Source organism: Sabethes cyaneus, chromosome 3 (genome assembly GCF_943734655.1).
Source record: "Sabethes cyaneus chromosome 3, idSabCyanKW18_F2, whole genome shotgun sequence".
Taxonomy (NCBI): domain Eukaryota; kingdom Metazoa; phylum Arthropoda; class Insecta; order Diptera; family Culicidae; genus Sabethes; species Sabethes cyaneus.
Window position 1 is genome coordinate 224,482,104 of NC_071355.1, and position 13,089 is coordinate 224,495,192.

A 13,089-nucleotide genomic window follows, 5' to 3' on the forward strand; every position below is an offset into this window, starting at 1 on the left:
CGCCTTGAATGTTGGCTGATAACTGAACTTACTGGTTATCGCGCAGTTCACTGCTTAAGCGCAACTCAAGTAGGAAATCATCCGGTGAATCCCACTACCTGTTAGATGCTGTCGTTCTTTCTTTCTTAGTATGGCTGTAGAAAGTTTTTACAGGGAATCCTGATTTCGGAGTACGGCAATGCTCTTATATCAGAACCTTTATAATTTTATTTACATTCGTACATATTTTATATTTACATTACACAGTTGTTACCTTGTAAAGCGATTCGATATAATTCCATTTATTTCTGCTCTATATTAAATGTTAAATGAACTAAGATAAAGATTTGGGTAAAACGCAGCAAACAATTCATTGAATGGCGTAAAAATTTCAATAGCGAACTAAAATCTTGGACGATTTCAAACCATAGTAATATCCTTTCCAAGTATTCCAGCACATCGAAGTCGCATACTCGCTGGTCGTTCCTTTAACATACTTACCATTTAAGCAAGACACGTGGCAAGTTTTGTACCACCAAGCACCGTGAAAGCGCTGAGCGCAGTGGGCTCCGACGGAATCGTTGTCTTGATCTTTGGTTGAAAATCTTGGATGCAATTCTCTCGGCAGAGAATCTCCTGCAGTACCAGAATAAGTTCCTAGGTTTGTCAAAACGTATTTCTGTGATTCGGTTCCTATCCGGAAGGATGAGTATTTAGCGACTGTACTGTTATTTTCCCAATCCGTGAGCAGTAAATGGATTTCCCGAGGTTCAGCTGCTGTTAACTAAAATATTTGATCATTATTTATTATAACTTGAGCAAAAATGTAGAGTCGTACCCGATAGATCTTATCATTTCCTAGCCAAAATTCACTATCGAATTCTCCAAATCCTTCTTTGTATTCTACCCAACCACGATAAAAATCAACAAGCCCGTTGAATCTATGTTGTATGACAACCCATCTTCCACCTTCATAGTCGCTCTCGCAAAGTACAAGAAAACCTTCATCAGTACTGTCTAATTTCAAAACATATTTTCCTGACTGTTTTGCTTCTCGACAAGATTTAATAACTTCGTCTAAAAATGAAGCTATCATCAGATCAACAAACCGTGAAGTTAACCAATTCTTATCTTACATCGATCCGATGGAGGAGTTCCATCATTAACAGTTTCATTGCAACTGCTTGTTTCAGAGCTTGCATTGGAAAACTTTATTTCTACATGTGGGTGCTCTTTGAAATATTGCGCCATGAGATCAGCCATGTTCATATTTGTACAGCTGAAAGCAAAAACGATGTTGCGAAGGCATATCTGATTGGAATATTTTCATTAAGTTAGGGTCTCACGAATTATCAGATGCCTCATTATCGGGTTCTACCGCAGGACAGCTGGTAAGCGTGCAGTTGTTCGTTATATATTTGATTTGACTCAAAGATTTCTTCGCACTTACTATAGACCATGCAGCGTTTTGAACTTCTGTTGTTAGTTTTTCAAATCTGAAACAGTTTTCGACGTTAGATTCGTAAAGAAATTAAAATTTAGCGGGATAATACACACTGGTTTTCTAGCAAACAGAGCTCATTTTTAATACGTTCCAATCTATCTTTAACAGAGGTCTGACAGGAACTACCTTGAACTGTGTAACGGCTTAGTAGAATTGAGAAAACAATCAGTGAAAGATAGTCTTTACGGTTTGTCAGCTTCATTTCCTTTCGTGATATTTGCGCAGTGAACACTTCAACGGTTAAAGCAAAACTACATTGAAAATTTTAAATAAATTGTCTCTTATCCTAAAAGGCATAATAAATTGGTCAATTTTTGATTGTAAAGATAAGAGTAGTTTACCTACACATGTGTGTTTTTGAAACTAATTGAAGGTAATAATATTATATAGTCTGTCGTATAAAAACGGAAGGTCAAATTCCGAAATCGGAATGTAGCACCTAGGCTTTGCATTGATAATTTAATATAGTTTGGGCACAGCTTCTACTTCAACTTTGACGTAGTACTGCGTCTTACTGCAGGGTAACATTCCATAATTAAGATTTAAGACACCGTCACGAAAATTTGAAAGATTTTGAGCGCTAATAGCTCTGCTAATGATAAATTGATTTTCCGGATTTAGATGCCGATCGACTCATGGAAAATGTAGCAATGATGAAATTTCTATTATAATTTTCTTTTTCAATCACTTGGTGAAAAAGAATGAAAAGATCAAATGAAGTATTCCACCACGCACACATATAAAGATTTTTTGACATTAGCTGAGGCCCTCGCTGAGGCTGTTTGCAGTAGGAGTAATATCAACAACATCAAATTCCAAACTCCCGGATCCTCACATCCACTCTTTGCTCCCCTCTTACTCCTACATAAGCGATCCTCAGCAAATGTCATTCTCGTTGGTGACGAAACCGCAAATTACTTCATATCCCCATACATTTTTTTCGAGATCGCTTGCACGCTTCACAGGCAGGGACTGCAGGTAAATACACTGTTTACTGTGATTTCAATTACTTTCCTTTTAGAACAAAAATTAAAGAGTCTGTGTCTCACGATACAAACGCAAGCTTGGCGTAGGACAACGAATGTGTATATCTATCGGTACAGTCCGTCCCCTTAATGTTGATACTGCGGACATTTCTATAAATTTTGTCTAAAGATATATTCCAATCATTACCCAATTTTAATATTTAATGCAAGCTCTGTTTTGATATATTTTCAAGTTTGAAGTTAGCAACTTTGCTGAAAATAGTAACTATCTATCCCTTACTGGATGCGAACTATAAAGCGTTTAAAAAGCGCACTTAAAAATCAATTATGCTCAATAACTTTACACACGATTTTTTTATTGCTTTCAAATATTCTACAAAGTAATTCAGTATGCTAAACTACATATGTTTTGTCGAGACTGTTTTTCACTAAGATGCATATTTAGTGAGTTATGAAATATTTTATAAAAAAGTAACACACTTTTCAGTTAATTTTTTCCGAGGATGCTTCGAAGATCTCTTGACGGATTTTTTTTTGTAAACAAAATATAGTACTTTCCTATGAAAGTTCTTGGTTTGCCAGAAGATGCCCGAAATTGAGAAAAAAAAATTTTAATAGCGTGAATTTTTTTTCATATATTTTATAACTTCTTAAATATGCGTCCTTGCAAAAAATAGTCTTCAGAGTATTTCGACATACTGAACAACTTCGTAGAACATTTTAAAGCAATCAAAAAATCGTGTGCAAAGTTATTGAGCATAATTGATTTTTGAGTGCTCTTTTTAAGCATATCATTTTATTTTGCAACCGGTAAGAGATAGATAGTTAATGTGTTCAGCAAAGTTGCTTATTTTTGTATCTTCTTCAACGTTTTGGAAGCAAATTTTTTTTTGAAATGTTATTTAAAATCAAAAATTTGTATCATCCTAATAGATGATTTAACGATCGCCCTAGTAGTGCAGAAAGATGCGCTATATTTTATTAGTAAACTTCTCCAAAGACACCATTCTTGAAAAACTACACATAAAAAAATGCGTATTGCTAATGTCCTCTCTTTTGCGATTCTGGACCACTGTGTTGCCGACTGCAGTGGGTAAAATTGCACCATCGTAAGTAGGGCATATTGGCCGCATTTCTCTCGTTAGAAAAAATATTAGATAATAAAGCTAATCAAGCGATTTTCATCGTGTTTTCGCCAAGCATAACTTTCTAGAGCCACACTTTACACAATCGCATCGCAACAACCATACATTTGCAAATTTTAACCAGGAAAATAGCTTACGAAAAGGACGCAAAAAATTACATCGGAAGTTGCTCGAAAACAAATTTATTTTTGTTTTGGTTTTACAGCAGGCGACTACTGTCATACAGGCATAGTAAGCTGGTTAAATCAAATACTAAGGTTTTTCGTTAGTTTTGCATTCTTTTTTTTTATTCTATATTAGAGAGGTTTTCAGCCTGCGGCTGGTTCGCCTCTTAGTTGTGCATTTTAATTTGCGCAAGTTGAGGAAAAAACGAAGTGAGACAAATTGTCCTGTTGGGGCACATTATAGGTACAACTTTCCCCTATATAAGCTACTAAAACTAGGCTAGCGGAAGTGTTTGTTCAACGAGCGGTTGGCATACAATGGGTCCATATGACAACATAATGTGTGTCAACTGTTGTGTGATGAATTATTGTAAGCTAAACAGTGTACAATTATGTTTAATGCGAATTCTAAGTCCTATAAAATATATGATAGGTATTGTACATTTTCAATAAATATCCTGCATATTGACTGTATCTTATTACTGTGAAATTTATTCTATTTCTCTTTTGTATTTTAAGGGTTTCGGCAACTTATGTAAAAAATATGTGTAGTTAATGCCGTTTTTGTGATGTGTCATCGACTATTACAGGAAAAGAATACAAAATTTTATTTTTTCAATAATCTCTTTGCTGAGCTTCGTTTACAAATCTTAAAAGATATAAAACACTTTTCCAAACTTCTAGCAACAAAACAAAAAAAAAGTTTATTTCAACATGTTTAGTAGTTTCCAAGAAAAAGGTACATAAAGTTTGAAAATCGTATTTTTAAAGGAGCGGCGTTTTATTCCGTCGAGGTTATTCCGCGCCGCACTGGATTGCTTATGTGTATGATCGTTTTTCATCCACTTCCCGTGGGTGGATCATTATATAATTAGCGTTAAAATAAGCGGAAAGGTCCGAAAAGTCAAAATCTGAATTTAAAAATTATGATTTTTTTAAAACTGTTTAGTTGTTCATGTCCCCTTAAGTACAACGCAAGTGACAAATCATCCGGTGAATCCCACTGTCTGTTGAATGCTGTCGTTCTTTCTTTCTTAGTGTGACTGCAGAAAAATTTCGTAGGAAAGCCAGATTTAGGAGTACGGTAATTAATTTTATCGGGCTGACATTTTTTACGTCTTTATATAACTACTTTTATACTTTTATTTTATTGCACATATTATTCATATTATTTTTATTATAAAGATTTGTGTAAAACGTAGCAGTTTTTTTTATTGTATGGTGCGTCAATTTCAAAATCGAATCAAAATTTTAGACGTTTTCAATCCATAATAATACCCTTTCCAAGATTCCCAACACATCGAGGTTGCATACTCGGTGTTCGTTCCTTTAACATATTTTCCATTTAGGTTTGACATGTGGCAACTGCTGTACCACCAAGCGCCATGATAGATAATAGCACAGTTATCGTTGCTGGAATCGTTGTCTTGATCTGCAGTCGAGAACTTTGAATTCAATGCTCTCCACAGAGAATCTCCTGCAGTACCAGAATAAGTTCCAAGGCTTTTCAAGACGTATTTCTCTGCTGCGTTTCCAATCTGGAAGGATGAATATTTAGCTAATGCACTGTTGTTTTCCCAATCCGTTAGCACGAAATGGATCTCCCGAGGTTCAGCTGCTGTTAACTAAAATATTCAATGATAAGATAAAGTAGTTTCTATAGAAGCATAGAGTCGAACCCGATAGATCTTATCATTTCCCAGCCAAAATTCACTATCGAATTCTCCAAATCCTTGTCTGTATTCGGTCCAACTACGATAAAAATCAACATATCCGTTGAATCTATGTTGTATGACTACCCAGCCTCCACCTTCATATTCGGCATCGCAGAGTACGGGAAAACCTTCATCGGTACTGTCCAATTTTAAAACAAAATTCCCTGACTGTTTTGCTTCTCGACAAGATTTAACAACTTCGTCTAAGAATAGAGATACTATTAGATCAGCAAACCAAAAAGATAAGCGATTCCCACATTACATCGATCCAATGGAGGAGTTTCATCGGTAGTAGTTTCATTGCAACCGCCTGTTTCAGAGCTTATATCGGTAAACTTTATTTCTACATTAGGGTATTCTTTGAAATATTGCGCCATGAGATCAGCCATGTTCATATTGGTACAGCTGAAAGCAAAAATGATGTTGTAAAGTCTTATCTGATTGGAATATTTTCATTAATTTATAGTCTCACGAATTATTAGATGCCTCATCATCGGGTTCTACCGCAGGACAGCTGGTAAGCGTACAATCGTTCGATAAGTATTTAATTTGGCTCAAGGATTTCTTCGCACGTACGATTGACCACGCAGCGTTTTGTACTTCTGTTGTTAGTTTTTCGAATCTGAAACGGCGTTTCACGTTAGATAGTAAAAGAATCAAGATTACAGAATTACACTTACTCGTTCTCCAGCAAACAGAGCTCATTTTTAATAGTTTCCAATCTATCTTCAACAGAGGTCTGACAAGAATCACCACGAACTCGGTAGTAAGTTAGTAGAATTGAGAAAACTATCGGTGAAAGATAGTCTTTGCGTTTCGCCAGCTTCATCTTCTTGTATGATATTTTCGCAGTGAACGCTTAAACGGTTGAAGCAACACTACATTGCAAATTCAAAATCAATTGTTTCTTATCCTAAAAGACATCGTAAATTGGCCGATATTACATTGTAAAGATAAGGATTTGAAGAAATATTTTAGTATCTTGTTTAATTGGAGGTAATGATACCTATTGCATAGCAATACGCAATTCTAGGAAGACTATCCGCGATTTTTATTGGTTTTCTTTGAGGCAGTGTCACCACAATTGCATTGAATCATCACTGTCATTAATTTTTATTTCTCACAGAATAAATGGTGAAACGGCCAAAAATTAAATTTTGCGATTCTTTACGCAACGGTGGTGGTGCACAACGGAGACGTTCCAACCCCATCGCTAAGTGAAGTTAAAGAAGAGTGACAAATCAGCAATAAAAGTGGTATTGGAGCGGAGCTTATCAAAATAGGCTCTGATAAGTTGGCCAGCTGTTTGCATCAATTGATTGTTAAGGTTTGGGATTCATACCCGAAGGAGTGAAAAGGTGGGGTTATTTGTCCTATTTATAAGAAAGGCGTTGAGCTGGATTGTGGGAACTACCGAGCGATCACCATCTAGAACGGCGCTTACAAAGTGCTTTCCCAAGTCATCTTCCATTCACTGACGTCAGTAGCCAATAGATTCGTGGAAAGTTATCAAGCCGGTTTCATGGACCAAATCTTCACCCTGTGGCAGATCCTCCAGAAGTACCGAGCAGTTCTCCGTGTCCAGCAGAGGTAGTACTGCGTGTCTTCAGACATCACCGGGTCATTGATTTCAATGCTTTAGCGTAAAAAAAGAAGAGCTATGGAAAACCATGGACGAAAAGGCTTTTTGGGAAAGCTTTTTATTTCGTGTGTGAACCGTTGACATTGTGATATCACTCTAGTGTTTTGCTGTTTTGGTGCTTTGCTTGTGTGTAATGGGGTTTACCCTTCCTTGAAAATTTGCTACTTTACCCACTCGTTTCGCACTGCTAGTACTATTTCCAATTATAGCCGTTCCTGGCGAGATCTCATTCGGGATGGGTTGTCGGACCCATTAGAATCTAGCAGGGAATGCTTATTAGACCGATTGTCTACTATGGGCATGAAACGTAAATACTGCTAGTAGAGGACTTTCGAGCGGAGTTTTCAGAAGCCGGCGTGCAAGAGAATGGATGTATGAATGGAGACGAAGAATGAATTACGAATTCGGCGAACTCAGTATTCAGAAAGTGGCTAAAGCTGGATTGAGACGTTGGGCAAGAAATGTCGCTTGATTGTTGGACAACTATCTTGCAAATATAGCTTTCGAAAACGATGAGGGCCACAGCTAGCTACCCTACTTGCACAGTTGTAACAAACCAGTTGTGGCAAACGATATATGACTAATTTCAGTCATAAATAAGTTGTTGCAACCAGAAGTGCCTACAGTGGGCTACAGTTGGCAAGTCCATTTGGCGGGATCTGATGAACACTGGGTGCCAGCAGAACTGGAGGCCTGGTGTTATGGACCGAGTTAGATAGAGGAATACCGTTATGCAGATCTTGTCACAAGGCCATCTAACTAAGTAAATAAGTAATACGAAGTATAAACGGGTTTCGTCACAAATGATCCGTGTTGTTTTGGATAGAACCCGCTGGGAAGAACCTTTCTAACTCACCAAAGTTGCGCCTTATTAAAAATTATTGGGCAATCATTAGGCAGAACTTCAAAAAAACCTTAGAACACAGTTGGAAATGAAAAACAGTTTAGAGCAAATATGGTGCCCTGCATCAAATAATGTGGATTTAGTAGCGCACAGTGGTGCCAAATCGCAAAAACCCGATGATTAGTCATTACGTAAAATAGGCGTGATTTTTCAAGGGTGATGTCTTTGACTAGTGGCCCATTCATACCTTCGTCTAATTTTGCTCCAAAAATTTTAAATGCAAAATCTCCATAAGGGTTACCTTACTAACATTGATGAGAATGTAATAACTCAGTTATTATAACCAGAGCCGGTGTATAGGCCGGCAAACCCGTGCGCTCGCACAGAGCCTCGCATTTCAAGGGGCGCCTCGCGCTTAGTGATGACTAGAGAAAAATGTTAAAAAATTCTAGTGGACAATCCCTGGCATTAAATACAATACAGCACATTTGCTGTTTAGAAATATTTGTATGATTTTTATTGTTTCCTTTTCCCTTTTATAATGTAGAAAAAATCGATGAAATTAGGCCGCGCAGCTCTGGAATGGGTCATTACATAATGTGCCAAATGACTCGGCTCAGCTTGCATGCCGATTGATCACGGAGGCTTCGATGAAATGGGCACTTAGCTCTTTTGAACCAAAGAAATCTCCAGGTCCAGATGTTACTCCTCCCATTTTTGTACAGAAAATAGACGACGTTATAATCGTTTTCGCTCATCAATCGTTTTCGAGCCAATTTGACTTTGGGACACATCCTGGAGAGTTGGCAGAAAGTAGAGGTGGTGTTCATGAAGGGAGATAAAAAGAGAAAAGCATGCATGGGGATTTCAGACCAATAAGTCTGCCATCAACCCTTCTTAAGTTGACGGAGAAAATTCCAGATAATTATATTTGCAACGAGTTTCTAGAGAGCTCTCCATTGCATGAAAATCAACATGCTTACCAACATGGCAAATCTACGGAAACCGCATTACACTGTGTAGTGACGTTTATTGAGAAAACAGTCAAATATCAAGAAAGGGCACTTTGTTCTTTCCACGATATTGAGCGAGCTTTCGATTCCACATCCATCGTTTCAATTATTACGGCTCTTTTTCAAAATGAAATCGACTACTCTACAATAAGCTATATTCAAGTAATGGTTTCGAGCAGAGAAATCACGGCATCATTGGGAGATACGTCGGTGATCAAAGCATGTCCACGAGGAGTTCACTCCCCTTTGATTTGGACACTCGTGGCATAAGCAGTCCGTAAACTGTGTAGTGCAATCGAAGCCTGCCTCAAAAGATGATCATTAAAACTGCCACGGTGGCTTTTAATTCAGTGCGCTTGTGGTATACAAAAAAGCTTTGCAGCCTAATCTGCACAGGGCCTCGCGCGTTGTAACGCCGGCTCTGATTATAACTGTATGGGTGCATTGCACTGATGTTTCGAAAGGTTTTCATTACATAGCAGAAAATATTGTTTTAGTAGCCAATTTTGAAATTGAAATTAATTGTTGAACAACTCGATAATAATCAGATTTTGATCGATCCTATCAACCGGTAAAGCACCGGATTCAACCTGGTCTGATGACGCTGCTCTCGGAAAAACCATTCAAATTGTTTACGTAGATGATATTCCCAGAGTTCCAGGTACACAATATAATATCATTACTTCCAATTAAACAAGAAACTAAAATATTTACCCAAACATCTGTGTAAACCACTCTTATCTTTACATGCTGCAATTGGCGAATTTTTAATGTCTTTGGAGATAAGAGATCATTTATAACAAACTTGCAATGCAGTTTTGTTTCAACCGTTTCGGCGTTCACTACGAAGATGAAGTTGACAAAAAGTAAAGGCTATTTCTCACTGATGGTTTTCTCAATTCTACTAAGCTACCACACAGTTCGGGGTAACTCCTGCCAGACCTCTGTTGAAAATAGACTGGAAAGTATAAAAAGCGAACTATGTTTGCTAGAGAACCAGTGTGTATTATCCTGCTTAATTTGAATTCATTCACTAACGTTGAACACCATTTCAGATTCGTTAGACTGACAGCAGAGGTACAGAGCGCTGCGTGGTCATTACTAAATGCGAAGAAATCATTGAGTAAAATCAAATATATAACGAATGATTGCTCGCTTGTTAGTGAAACCCCTGGATGTGCTGCGGTAGAACCCGATAAGGAATCATCTAATAATTCGTGAGACTAAAGATTAATGAAAACGTTCCCAGCAGTTACGACTTTACAACATCATTTTTGCTTTCAGCTGTACAAATATGAATATGGTTGATCTGTTGGCGCAGTATTTTAAAGAGCACCCACATGTAGAAATAAAGTTTACCAATGTAAGTTCCGGAACAGGTGGTTGCAATGGAACTATTAGTGATGAAACTTCTCCATCGGATCATTGTAATACACGTTAGAATCAATCCTGATTTCTCAATCTAATAATAGCTTTATTGTAGATAAAGTTATTAAATCTTGTCGAGAAGCAAAGAAGTCCGGTAAATATGTTTTGAAATTAGACAGTGCTGATGAAGGCTTTCTCGTACTTTGCGAGAGCGATTATGAAGGTGGAGGTTGGGTTGTCATACAACATAGATTCAACGGATTTGTTGATTTTTATCGTGATTGGGCCGAATATAGACGAGGATTTGGAGAATTTGATAGTGAATTTTGGCTGGGAAATGATAAAATCTATCGGGTGCGAGTCTATTCTTTGATAGAAATCATTATAATTAATCATTAAATATTTTAGTTAACAGCAGCTGAATCTCGGGAGATCCATTTTGTGCTAACGAATTGGGAAAACAATACTGCACTAGCGAAATATCCATCCTTTAGGATTGGAAACGAAGCAGAGAAATACGTTTTGAAAAGTCTTGGAACGTATAGTGGCACTGCGGGAGATTCCGTGACGAGAGGATTGAATTCAAAGTTCTCGACCACAGACCAAGACAACGATTCCAGCAAATCGCATTGCGCGCAGCTCTATCATGGTGCTTGGTGGTACGAAAATTGCCACTTGTCTAACCTAAATGGAAAGTATGTCAAAGGAACGACCAGCGAGTATGCGACATCGATGTGCTGGAATACTTGGACAGGTTATTACTATGGATTGAAATCGTCTAAGATTTTAGTCCGTTTTTAAAATTGACGCACTACTTAATAAATTTGCTGTTTCATTTTACATACACCTTTATCAAAGCTTATTTACGATGGAGCAACCAAATGAATTCACAAGCTAACGAGTATATGCAATATAAATAAAAATATTTTATTACGATAAAGCAAATCAAAGCAATGTTTGGATACTTGGTAGGGTACGGCAGGGTATTTTCAGCCTATCAAGCAATTGCTTTTATTTCTTCAGCCAAGTTCTAGTGGAAGAATAGGTCGATTGAAGTTTTTGGAGCGTCTTAGTAGAATACGAAACGTGAAATTAAATTAAAAAGAAAACTTTCCAATTAAATTCTACTATGTATATTTATTCTTGACGCACACGTATTTCGCCTACAAGCTACGACTTGCAGGCTTCCTCAATGTCTTCGAGTTCGAAGACACGTATCTGTCAAGAATAAATATACATAGTAGAATTTAATTGCAAAGTTTTCAGTCCGTAGCGGACTACCAGTCTGATTAGCGTTTTGTACATCGTCAGCTGTGTGCGGCGGAGTATGCTCCTCGATCGAAGCGAGGGAAAATCAGACTCGATTTCCAGCTTGAATGTGTCGTTGAATCTCCTTACTCGTATTATTGTCGGCGGCGACCAGATATCCCAAATATACGAACTCAACAACCACTTCCGGTTCATCACCGTCAATAGTTACTGTCCATGGGAGACAAATGTTGCTTTCTCTGGAGCCTCTTCCTATCATGTATTTGGCTTTCGACGCATTGATTATAACCCAATCTTACAGACCATCCCCTAGCCGCAACCCTCTGCGCGATTCGAAAGGACTCGAAAGTGCCCCCGAAACGCGCACATCACTCGCTTCAAAGTAGTTTTGATCAGCCGCGTCGGTTGACCGGGAAACCGTGCTCGTGCATTATTTGACATATTTATTCTCGTTCAACTCTATCGCTGCTGCCCTGAAATCCATGAAAAATATGATGCGTGGGCGTTGTTCTCTCGACATTTCTGAAGGATTTGTCGGAAAGTAAAAAATTTGATATTGATATTGATATTGGGGATAGACGATGCAACAAAATTTGGGAGAGCACCTTGTAGGCGGAGTTGACCAACGTGACGCCGCGGTAATTACAGCAATCTAGCCGGTCGCCCTTTTTGTAGATGGTACAGGCTACACCTTCCATCCACTTCTCCGGTAGTTTCTCCTCCTCTCAAATTCTAGATATTATCCAATGAAGTGCCGTTGCTAGCGGTTCTTGGTCATCTGCAACTGCAGTCCAGTGCAAATAAGTTTTTGGCAACCTGCGGTAAGACGTAGTCCTACGGCAATAAAAATATTATTGTTCTAAACCGCAAACTTTTTTTCATGATTCAACACACTGAGCGTATCATTTCTTCGTCATTTATAGCATGCATGCGGAAACTGACTGATATATAAGCATATTTTTGGAAGTAAAATATTTTGTGTTGCCAAAAACGGATGCTTTTGTTGCCAAAATCGAAATCCCACTGTAATAGGGGCATTCACGTAGCGCTTGCTAAGTTGCGTATACGGTGTATTGCGTATTTATACTGCCGCTACTCGCATAACAGTTCCATCTCCATAGAAACTGGGAGTGTTATGCAAATAGCGGCAGTATACACATGGAATATGACGTATACGCAACAGCGAGCGCTACATGAACAATGTGGTTTAAAAAGGTGTGGAAGAAGAAGACATTTGATAGCATTAGTAGCGAAAAATCAGGAAATGACGTCAAACTTTAAAAACAAAACGCGCCGAACAATGGGGTTTGTTTTTGGAGTTTGACGTCACGCTTGATCGTGATTGGTCGATTTACGATTTCACCTACACCATGATGAAATTTTTTCATGTCACTAACACCACTTTACCAATATCGCCACACCTGTATATACCATATCACTACATGAATACCCCTAATTAA

At 38.0% G+C, this 13,089-nt stretch overlaps 3 protein-coding genes across 4 annotated transcripts; 1 reads left to right on the plus strand and 2 right to left on the minus strand.

Moving 5' to 3' along the window:
• Positions 1-223: 223 nt before the first annotated feature.
• Positions 224-1,242, minus strand: LOC128740793 (ficolin-2-like). Its single transcript, XM_053836359.1, has 3 exons — positions 1,116-1,242; positions 818-1,056; positions 224-763 (listed from the first exon to the last, which is right to left on the minus strand). The coding sequence occupies exons 1-3, from the start codon at positions 1,240-1,242 to the stop codon at positions 371-373; spliced, it is 759 nt and encodes a 252-aa protein (XP_053692334.1). The 3' UTR covers positions 224-370.
• A 3,694-nt stretch (positions 1,243-4,936) lies between these two features.
• On the minus strand, positions 4,937-10,042 carry LOC128742655 (ficolin-2-like). 2 transcript variants are annotated; one of them, XM_053839080.1, is made up of 6 exons: positions 9,707-10,042; positions 6,174-6,371; positions 5,966-6,115; positions 5,756-5,898; positions 5,458-5,696; positions 4,937-5,403 (listed from the first exon to the last, which is right to left on the minus strand). In XM_053839080.1, the coding sequence occupies exons 2-6, from the start codon at positions 6,320-6,322 to the stop codon at positions 5,011-5,013; spliced, it is 1,074 nt and encodes a 357-aa protein (XP_053695055.1). In that variant the 5' UTR covers positions 6,323-6,371; positions 9,707-10,042; the 3' UTR covers positions 4,937-5,010. The 2 variants fall into 2 exon arrangements, with proteins under 2 accessions (XP_053695055.1, XP_053695054.1); XM_053839079.1 differs by having other exon boundaries at positions 6,174-10,042.
• On the plus strand, positions 9,803-11,204 carry LOC128742654 (ficolin-2-like). The gene is made up of 5 exons (XM_053839078.1): positions 9,803-9,991; positions 10,048-10,209; positions 10,277-10,419; positions 10,476-10,714; positions 10,769-11,204. Exons 1-5 carry the CDS (start codon positions 9,843-9,845, stop codon positions 11,159-11,161), a joined length of 1,086 nt encoding a protein of 361 aa, XP_053695053.1. The 5' UTR covers positions 9,803-9,842; the 3' UTR covers positions 11,162-11,204.
• The last annotated feature ends 1,885 nt before the right edge of the window (positions 11,205-13,089 follow it).